The sequence below is a fragment of the Cajanus cajan genome, chromosome 2 (genome assembly GCF_000230855.2).
Source record: "Cajanus cajan strain Asha chromosome 2, NIPB_CcT2T_4, whole genome shotgun sequence".
Lineage (NCBI taxonomy): Eukaryota > Viridiplantae > Streptophyta > Magnoliopsida > Fabales > Fabaceae > Cajanus > Cajanus cajan.
The window spans coordinates 48,117,021-48,128,662 of record NC_138518.1 but is presented as its reverse complement, the minus strand read 5'-3'; the positions used below and the strand labels follow the sequence as shown (position 1 = coordinate 48,128,662).

Sequence of the window (11,642 nt, the reverse complement as noted above, 5' to 3'; positions counted from 1 at the left end):
CTTTGGGAGCTTCTTTCTTTAGATAATGGAAGTCCATTTCTTTGTTTGTATGCCCCCAGACGAAATTGGGTGTCTACAAATATATTACGTCAATTTTGTTTATAAAAATAAAATATCAAATCATCTTGAATTAATATAAAATTTTGTATATATGATCTAAGAGATATGAATTTTCAATCTAACGGTTGGATTTAGAAAATTCACAATTAATATAAAGTTATTAAGAGGTGTAATACTTAGTAAAAGTTACACCGGTGTAATTATAACCCCCCTCATATATATAAAAGGAAAGATTCATTTACTCTAAGAGTAACTTTTTAGAGTTACTCCACATTTTCACCCATTATTTTATTTAAATCTAATGACTCATAATGATTTACTAAAAAGGGTCACGTGAGCGCTTCTCATGAATTATTAAAAAGACTTACGTGAGAGCTTCTCTTGTAAACTTTCCGGCTGGATCGTCCCGCTTCCTTTATACTTCTTTATTTCCCCTTCTCATGTGCATATTAAGGTATTTTCTATTATAGTACAATTTTCACCTTTTTTTTTCACCCATTGACAATATATATAATTGATATACTGTTCTCTGTTCTCTGTATCACTACTTTGATTGAATGTATTTATTGGATTTTATTAGACATGTAACTAAATATATATAACCAATATTTTTCTCTCTGATTCACCTTTATAATTTTTTTAAAGTAAAAAATGTAACTAAATATGTAAATTTTCTTATATATATTTCCATTATTGACACATAACATCTATTGTCACGCTATTTTTTTTTATAATTGGTGTAGCAACAATGGACAACAATGGTAATGATTTTGAAGCAATGCCCAAGGACTTAGAAATATGGCATCAAAATATTATATTGGATGCTCCAAATGTTGGTAAGGAAACCAATATTGAACCTTGTGTAGGGATGGAATTTGTTTCTTTTGAAAAAGTTAGAGAATTCTGCCATTCATTTGCTAAGAAGAGAGGATTTGGAGTACGTATTCGTTCAAGTAAACCTAAGAGATCAATTTTGGTATGTTACAATGAAGGTCAAAACAAAGTGAAAAAATATAGAAATGAAAAGAAGTGTTCTATATTTCAAAATGGTTGTCCAGCTTAACTAGTTGTTTGAAGAGGTATAATAAATAAAAATTGGATTATAATTGCATTTAACAATGACCATAACCATGTTATGGTTAGCCGAAGGAGTGTTTCTTATATGAGGTGTCATAAAAAGATGAGTGGTGCAGCAAAGAGCCTTGTTGAAAAATTTAAGGAAAAAGGCATACCAACTGGAAAGGTTGCTACCAACTGGAAAGGTTGCTACCATTTTCAATAATGGTGAATCAACATTCTCTAACAAAGATTGTTGGAATCATATTAGAAATTTTCAGAGGAAAAATTTAGATGTTGGAGATGCTCAAGCTGTTTTCAATTATTGTAAACGAAAACAGGTTGAAAACTCAAACTTTTTTATGCAATTCAATGTGATGATGATTCTCAGATGATCATTTTTTTTGGGTTGATGCTAGATCAAGATTATCTTACCAAAAATTTGGGGATGTCATAACTTTTGATACCACATATAAAACTAACAGGTATAGTATGTCGTTTGCTCCATTTTTCGGATTGAATAATCATTGTCAGACAATTTTATTTGGTTGTGCTTTGTTGCAAGATGAGTGAGAGAGTTCTTTTATATGGTTGTTTGAAACATGGCTTAAGGCAATGGATGGTAAAAAACTATATCTATCATAACTGATCAAGATTTAGCAATGAGAGCTATCTTAGTAAAATTATTTCCTGAAATTCGACATTGTCTTTGTTTATGGCATATTAGAAAGAAGTTTCTTGAAAAGTTAACTCATATCTATCTCAAAAAATCCAATTTCAAGCGAGAGTTGAAAAGATGCATTCATAATGCACCTAATATTCAAAGTTTTAAAGAAGAATGGAAGCGTTTAATGAATGAGTATAACTTAGAGGAGAATGAATGGCTTCAAGGGTTATATAAGATTAGAGAGTCTTGGATACCAATTTACAATAGAAGCACTTTTTTTCTGGGATGAATACAACTAAAAGAAGTGAGATTATTAATTCATTTTTTGATTCTTTTGTAAATGCATAAACAACATTATAAGAATTTGTGCTAAAGTTTTAAAAAGGAAATTGATAGTCGCTTAGAGGTAGAAACAAGAGAGGATTATGAATCCAGACATAAATCACGCATCTTGACAACACGGTCAAAACTTGAGGAACATGGTGCATCTATTTATACAAGAAATATGCTTTCTAAATTTCAAGATGAGGTTGAGAAGATCAAAAAATTTACTAAAGAGAAGATCAAAAGAGATGTAGATATGTCTATCAAGTGTCTAACAATTTTGAAGCTCAAGATAGTTCATTGTTGACATAGATTTGACCACAACGATTGCTCATTGTAGTTGCCAACTTTATGAATTCCTAGGGATATTGTGTAGACATATATTGGTAATATTTCAAGCAAAAGGTGTTGTTCAAATTCCTAGTCATTTCATTTTTCAACGCTGGACTAAGGATGCCAACAAAGGTATTGATATTAGTTATATGGGAAATAACTTTGATGGTCAATCTAATACATCAAAGATTTTGAGAAGAATGCATGCACAACAAGAAGCAAACATGTTAGTTGATCTTGCTGAAGAATCAGAGGAGATATATAAATTCATTGTTATGGAAATCAATCGTGTTCACACCTTAGCTAAGATAATGAAGACTGAATAATTTACTAATGATGGAGTAACTCCTTTGGAGTCAATCCAAAACAATGAGAACCAAGTTTGCTAAATAGAGCAAGGAAGTGGAACACCACAATTGATTATCAGAGACCCACACGTATCACAAACAAAAAGGAGAAAAAAGTATGGAGAGAAAATAACTCAAAGTTGTAGACTTAAAAGTGGGCTAGAAGTATCACTTAATAAATCCTTAGTCAAAAGGAAAGCATGCCATTAGTGTGGGGTGCACGGCCACAATAGTATAACTTGCAAGAAAAACAAATAAACAAGGTTAATATTTATGTAATGATTTTCATGTTTTGAATTATTTTCATTGTTTTCTATTTAAATATATTATTATAATGACTAACTAATGTGTAATTTTATCTTTGCATGTTTTTTCTAATGATTTGACTCATGATGACAAATTTGAAGTCATTTGAGCTGATAATTTGCCCTATATTTTGCTACTTTGATTTATATTTTTTTTATAGCTTTTGTTATTCTCATGGAATAAACATTGTTGACTCTGATATATGAGTCTTGACAATTAAATTTTGTAGTTGGATTTGATTTATCATTACTATTTATAAGCTTGTGGGTGTACTTGGTATGAAATTCAATTTTGCTGTGGAAAATTTCTTGTCACGGTGATAGTATTGGATTTAAGTTGATGTTATCTGGTATCATATGACATGTAATCTTTTGTCAAAAATAATTTAACACGCATTCTCTTTTTTCAATTTATAAAACTCATGTGATAATCATATAATTGTAACTTGTGTTGTTGTAAATCTGCCTACATATAGTACTTGTGTTAACAATTGAAATGCTTGCACCTTTTATAGTACAAAAATGAACATGTTTAGTCCTATAAATTGCAACATTTACCTCCTTTCCACACAACCAAAATGAAAATTAAACTATAATGTAAACATTTCTTTTTTTAAAAATACACTAACAAGTAACACATAGCTTGCCCCCTATTGAATTAATGCATGATAAGCCTAACAAATAAATAAACTAAGACACAAAAAAATAAACTATAAAATGCTAACAAAATTTCTAACGTTAAATATTACCAACAACTATCTAGTAGCACAAATAAATAATAAATCATTAAAATAATCACTATTAATAATATACAACATACTAATATTAAATGATAAACTATGAAATGATAAAGAAATTTCTAACGTTAATCATAAACTAAGTAATAATTTATAATATACTAATATTAACAAAAAAAGTCAAAAATTGTAATGACCCGTCTGGCCGTCACACAGCAAAACACCACAACGCCACATAGAAAAGAGCATGCATATATATAAGCAGCTAAAATATATATACACAAGGTTTAGCCTGGGGCTTAAATCAATTTACAAAATACAGCCCAATTGCTACACTAAGTAGCTAAAACAGCAAAATATCAAAACTACATCCACTGCATCTGTCAGCTACAGATCTGCCTCTACACACCAGCCTATCCCTGCTCTGCTGCCACACATAGTATGATCATTGCAGTCCAAACCACATGAAAACAACAAAGGGTAAGCTAGTGAAAAGAATCAACTTATAAACATATAATTACAAGAATTATAATCAGCTACAACTATCAGCATATCATCTAGTTCAGCAACATCAACATACAATATATCACAGCATGCATCTCACATCATTCAACAATAACAACAGTAAACAAACAATGCTTTGTCACGCATATCAACTCGAAGATCTTCTACAACAGCTCAGCCTTACGACCTACAACAGCTCATCCTTACGGCCTACAACAGCTAAGCCTTACGGCCTACAACAGCTCAGCCTTACGGCCTACAATAGTTTATATCAGCATTCAACACAACTCAACATAACAGTAATAACAGCATGCAGCATACAACATAACTCAACTTTTTCAACTATACAACTTACATCGAAATTCAGTATTAACAACTCACAGCACAACAAAATTATTAACCAGCTCAACAATATTCATCAATAACAGCTCAACTTAGCAAACATCAACGTATACAATCAATAATTTACAACACATATCAGCCTATAATAGAATCACCTTCGCGCCCAGCGCACTCATGGTCGCCCCCGGCATGCCCAACTAGAGTGTTCCAGGACTCAAACGCCCTCGGTGCAATTCCAATTCCGCCCGGCGTGCTAGGGGGTAGAGACTCCAAAGAGCCTCACACACCCGGCGTGCCAAACTCGCACTCGGCGCAAGGTAGGTAGAGACCTCTCCAAGGTCTCACGCCCGGCGCAATACCAATTGCGCCTGACGCCACCTCTGGCAGAGACTCCCAAGGAGTCTCCACGCCCGGTGCCACACCAGAATCCCAAAATGCCAAGTTACTTCCTGATATCGCGCCCAGCGCGGTCCAACCACGCCCGACGTGGGCCATCTAGAGGTCTCATTCTCAAGCTCGCCTGGCGCACACAACTTTGCGCCCGGCGAGCTTGCCCAATAGAGTCCTCTGATGGTCACGCGCTCGGCGCCAAGAACTACGCCTGGCGTGATACCAAACAAAAACTCTCCAAGTTCAAAAATTTTCTTCAAAACCTACAAAATCAAGTCATCCAAACACATGCATTCGACCCAAAACTCCACATTTTCATCAAATAACCCAAAAACCTGCTCATTTTCAGCATGCAACCACAAATCATCAAAATTCCCAAATTTCATCAAAAACCCCGAAACCCCGAAAACCCAATTTTATCACACACAACCATCAATATTCACGGAATCAACCACACCATGAGTTTAAGAACTCATTTCCAACAAAATCGGCCAAAAACCTAGCTTCCCTTACCTCGGTGAAGATTTCGAGCTTCCGGGAAGTGGAGAAATGGAAGAGAAGGAATGGAGAAGAAGATGAGATGGCTCCGGTTCAACTAGCTCCGCCTACTCTTGATCAGCACCTTCAACCACAAGGTCACCACAAGGAAAGATTGAGAAATCAGAAGAGAGAATGGGGTCAAGAGAGTAAGAGTGAAAGTGTGAAAGAGTGAGAGTTGAGAGGGAGAAATGAGAAATGCGGGTCTCACAACCTCCCCGACAACAGGAATTTTTGTCCCCAAAAATAGTGTTACTTGGGAAAAGAAAAGGGTACCACTCCCTGCACTGCTGCTCAACCTCCCAAGTAGCCTCACCAGTAGCTGCATCCCACAACACCTTCCCCAGAGTAATGGACTTGCCTCTCAACTCCTTCAGCTTGTGATCAACCATAGCTAACAGCGAATTCTCAAACGTCAGATTCTCCTTCACCCGCACATCATCAAACTCAACCACATGACCAGGGTCATGGACATACTTCCTCAGCTAGGATACATGAAATACATTGAGTAGGTTTGAAAGAGATGGTGGCAAAGCCAACCGATAAGCCACAAGACCCACACGCTGTATGATCTGATAGGGACCAACAAACCTAGGTGTCAACTTCCTTGCCTTTAGCGCTCTACCCACACCAGAGGTTGGGGTCACCTTCAGAAACACATGCTCCCCTTTGGAAAACTCCAAAGGCTTTCGCCTTTTATCAGCATAAGATTTCTGCCTACTATGAGCAGTCTTCATCCTCTCCTGAATCAGCTTCACCTTCTCAGTAGTCTATAGGATCAGCTCCGGCCCCATAATGATTGACTCACCATCCTGATACCATCACAGAGGAGTCCTACACCTCCTGCCATACAAGGCTTTAAATTGCGCCATCCCAATACTAGCATGAAAGCTATTATTGTAACTGAATTCAACCAGCGGTAGAACTTCCTCCTAGCTTCCCAAGTGGTCTAACACACAAGCACTCAGCAGATCCTCTAAGGACTAGATTGTCCTCTTTGACTGACCATCCATATGTGGATGATATGCAGAGCTCAACTTTAGCTCCGTGCCTAAGGCTTGATGTAGACTCTACCAAAATCTGGAAGTGAACCTCAGATCTCTGTCTGAAATAATTTTGGAAGGCACCTAGTGCAACCGTACTATTTCCTTCACACACAACTATGTCAGCTTCTCCAAGGACCACTTGATGTTGACATGCAAGAAATGCGCACACATGGTCAACCGATCAATAATCACCTAGATAGCATCACTATTCTTAGCCGACCTAGGCTACCCCACAATGAAATCCATAATGATACTATCCCACTTCCACTCTGGAATCTCCATCTACTGCATCAAACCACTCGGCTTTTGATGCTCCACTTTCGCCTTCTGACAGGTCAGATAGGCCGCAACATATTCATCTATCTCTCTTTTCATACTAGACCACCAGAAAGTCTTCTTGAGGTCTTGGTACATCTTAGTCATACCAGGATGTATACTAAGTCTGCTCTTGTGGCCTTCCTCTATCACAGCTTTCTTCAGCTCAACATCATGAGGTAGGCAAATTCTGCCCTTAAACCTCAAGATCCAATCTCTGCCCAGCTCAAAACCAACAGCCTTCTTGGTACCCAGTAAACCAAGAAGTTTCACCAGCTCCGCATCTTGCAACTGTTTCAGTCCAACCTATCTCAAGAACTCACTAGTTATGGTAGTCATCCCACAACTAATGTGATCCTGAGCTAGCTCCACACAAAGATTCAAATCTCTGAATTTCTCTACTAGCTCCAGCTCTTTCACCATCATACTAGACATGTAGATGAATTTCCCACTCAGCGCATCTGCCACAACATTTGCTTTTCCAGGATGATACATCAACTGGAAGTCATAATCTTTCAAAAATTCCATCCACCACCTCTGCCTCATGTTCAGCTCCTTCTGATCAAACAGGTACTTTAGACTCTTGTGATCACTGAAGACGTTGAACCGAGCACCATACAGATAATGCCTCAATATCTTTAAGGCAAACACAACTGCCGCCAACTCCAAGTCATGAGTAAGGTAATTCCTCTCATGGTTCTTCAGTTGCCTTGAAGCATATGCCACTACTTTCCTGTTTTGCATCAGCACACACCCCAAACCATGGTGAGAAGCATCATAATACACATCAAAGGGCTCACCAGAGTCGGGCAACACCAGTACAGGAGAAGTAGTCAACCTCCTCTTCAACTCTTCAAAACACCGCTCACAGGCATCTGTCCAAATGAACTGCTGCTCCTTTCTTGTCAACTGGGTTAGAGGTACTACTATCTTGGAGAATCCTTCAATGAACCTCTTATAGTAACCCGCTAGACCCATAAAACTCTGAATATCAGTGACAGTTCTTGGACGCTCCCACTGCAACACCGACTCCACCTTAGCCGGATCAACAAAAATCCCCTCAGCTGAAATCACATGTCCCAAGAAATTCACCTCTTCCAACCAGAACTCACATTTTGAAAGCTTGGCGTACAACTGCTTCGCCTTCAAAATCTCCAGCACCAACCTCAAGTGCTCTTGGTGTTCCTCCGGGATCCTTGAATAAATCAGGATGTTGTCAATGAACACTACCACAAATTTATCCAAGAAAGGCCGGAAGATCCTGTTCATGTAATCCATGAACACGGCCGGGGCGTTGGTCACACCAAACGGCATCACAACATACTAGTAGTGACCATACCTAGTCCTGAAAGCGATCTTTGGTATGTCACCCTCCTTCACCCTGATCTGGTGATATCCTAACCTCAAGTCAATCTTTGAAAACACCAATGCTCCCTTCAATTGATCCATTAAGTCATCTATCCGGGGAAGTGGATATTTTTTCTTAATGGTCAGCTTGTTCAAATGCCGGTAATCAACACATAGTCGACTACCCCCATCTTTCTTCTTCACCAACAACACAGGAGCACCCCACGGAGATACACTCGGCCACACCAACTGCTTTTCGAAAAGGTCTTCCAACTGACCTTTCAGCTCAACCAGCTCAGCTGGGGCCATCCTTTAGGGAGCCACCGACACTGGCCCTGCACCTAGAACCAAGTCAATGCTAAACTCCATCTCCCTAGTAGGAGACAACCCAAGCACCTCATCCGGAAACACCTCAGCAAAATCCCTCACCACATCTATCTCAACAATGACCCTCTTAGTCTCCACACCTAAAGCATCAAGCAGAATCCAGCACTCTGCTCCATCCCTCAATAATGATTCAGCTTGGCCAGCTGAAATCAATAGCTCATCCTTCACCTGAGAAAAGATCAACTTCCTATTGGCACAATCTATAAGGATGCAATTGGCAGACAACCAATCCATCCCTAAGATTATGTCAATATCCACCAAAGGCAAACAAATCAGGTTCACCTTGTACTTCTTCTCATTCACAACAATCAGACAACCAACACACAGCTCAGAAGCAATTACCGAAGTAGAAGTGGGCGTCGACACTAGCAGTCTCAACCCCAAATCACATACCGACACACCAAGCATAGCAGCACATGCATAAGAGATAAAGGAATTAGAAGCTCCAGAGTCAAACAGAAACATCACATCCTTACCAACAGCTTTACCCTTCCCCTTCACAAGATCAGAAGAAGTAGAAGCTTCAGCCCCAGTCAAAGCGAATACTCTCCCAATAGTAGTAGGTCTATCACCCCTCTAAGCATCGCCTCTCTGAGCACCCCTATCCAGTCTATTTTTGGCGGGACAGTTGGTCAACTCGTGACCCATCTGATGGCACCTGAGACACCGGCTCTCCGTGTGTGGACAATCCCTAACAAAATGGGGTCCAACACACCTATAACATCTGAGAGTTGCACCTCCACCTTGTCTCCCTCCTCTGGCAACATCAGCAGGTTGCCTAATGACAGGACCCCCTTGCTGTGGTTGGGGCCTATCATATGGTTTCCTCTAACATCCTCATTTCTTGGACCCAACTGGTCCCTCAGCAATCTTAATCACACGGTTGCCACCTTTCAACCGCTCAACAACCTTTGCCTTCTCCACCAAGTCTGGAAACTTAGTGATGGTCATAGGCACCACCACCCTCTTCAGCTCTTGCTTTAGACCCTCAGCAAACTTCCTGCATTTCTAGGCCTTAGAAATAGCTTGCAAGTAGAAACGAGCCAGGTGCTTGAATCTCATCGCATACTCAGACACCGACATTCCTCCCTGGTGCAACCGCATGAACTCGGCCTCTTTGGGGTGCCTCATGCTCTCAGGGAAGTACTTCTCAAGAAACACCCTCTTGAAGCACTCCCAGTCAACAGCAACACCTGTAACAGTCAACATATGGTGGGTGTCTCTCCACCAATGCTCAGCTTCTCCAACCAACATATAGACAACAGATGTCAGCCTCCTCTCCTAAGAACATCCCAACACTGTGAAGATCTTCTCTAGCTCACAGATCCAGTGGTCAACCACCTCTGGGTCTGCATCTCCCTTGAACTATAGAGGATGTCATTTTTGGAACTCAGCTAGATCTCGGCTCTCCTGTGACCCAGCTGGTCTCACTAGCCATAACCATCATTTCCATGGCACGGGCTATCTGCTCGTTGCTTCTAGTCATTGTTTACAAAAGTAACAGCACCTTCAGTATACAATAACTAAACCAAACAACAATCATCAGCACAACAATCAACAAAGAAATTAGCACAGCAAAGCAACACAACATAGAGTTCAGCACAACAAATTCCTAAAGGAACCACCCCCAAAGAGGGTCCACTAGACTCGAAATGCTCTGATACCACTAAAGTGTAACGACCCGCTTGGCCGTCATACAGTAAAACACCATAGTGCCACACAAAAAAGAGCATGCATATATATAAGTAGCTAAAATATATATACACAAGGTCTAGCCTGGGGCTTAAAATCAATATACAAAATACAACCCAATTGCTACACTAAGTAGGTAAAACAACAAAATATCAAAACTACATCCACTACATTTGTCAGCTACAGATCTGCCTCTAGACACCAGCCTATCCCTGCTCTGCTTCCATACATAGTATGATCATTGCAGTCCAAATCACATGGAAACAACAAAGGGTAAGCTAGTGAAAAGAATCAACTTATACACATATAATTACAAGAATTATAATCAGTTACAGTTATCATCATATCATCTAGTTCAACATCATCAGCATACAATATATCACAACATGCATCTCACTTCATTCAGCAATAACAGCAGTAAACAAACAATGTGTCGTCACACATATCAGCTCAGAGATCTCCTACAATAACTCAACCTTATGGCCTACAACAGCTCAGCCTTACGGCCTACAACAATTTATATCAGCATTCAACACAACACAGCTCAACTTTTTCAACTATATAGCTTACATCGAAATTCAGTATTAACAACTCACAGCACAACAAAATTATTAACTAGCTCAACAATATTCATCAATAACAGCTCAGCTCAGCAAACATCAACTTATATAATCAGCAATTTTCAACACATATTCGCCTATAATAGAATCACCTTTGCACCCGACGCACTCATGGTCGCGTCCGACGTGGCCCAATCAGATAGTACCAGGGCTCAAACGTGCCTGGCACAATTCTAATTGTGCCCGGCGTGCTAGGTGGCAGAGACTTCAAAGAGCCTTACACACTCGACATGCCAAACTCGCGCTCGGTGCAAGGTAGACAAAGACCTCCCCAAGGTCTCACGCCCAGCACAATACCAATTGCACCCGGTGCCACCTCTGGCAGAGTCTCCAAAGGAGGCTCTGCGCCTGGCGAGACGTAGTCATGCTTGGTGCGACACCAGAATCCCAAAACGCCATGTTACTTCCTGATATCGCGCCTAGCACAGTCCAACCACGCCCGACGTGGGCCATCTAAAGGCTCCCATTCTCATGCTCGCCCGGCGCACGCAACTTTGCACCCGGTGAACTTACCCAATAGAGTCTTCTGATGGTCACGCGCTCGGCGCCAAGAATTGCGCTCGGCGTGATACCACACAGCAACTCTCCAAGTTCGAAAATTTTCTTGAAAACCTGCAAAATCAAGTCATCCAA

General features: G+C 39.9%; 1 protein-coding gene and 1 pseudogene across 1 annotated transcript; one reads left to right on the top strand and one right to left on the bottom strand.

Moving 5' to 3' along the window:
- The first annotated feature begins 808 nt into the window (after positions 1-808).
- Positions 809-4,740, top strand: LOC145954988 (uncharacterized; annotated as a pseudogene).
- A 3,882-nt stretch (positions 4,741-8,622) lies between these two features.
- LOC145954987 (uncharacterized) lies at positions 8,623-9,515 on the bottom strand. The gene is made up of 3 exons (XM_083069682.1): positions 9,413-9,515; positions 8,980-9,140; positions 8,623-8,865 (listed from the first exon to the last, which is right to left on the bottom strand). The coding sequence occupies exons 1-3, from the start codon at positions 9,513-9,515 to the stop codon at positions 8,623-8,625; spliced, it is 507 nt and encodes a 168-aa protein (XP_082925808.1).
- Positions 9,516-11,642: the final 2,127 nt, after the last annotated feature.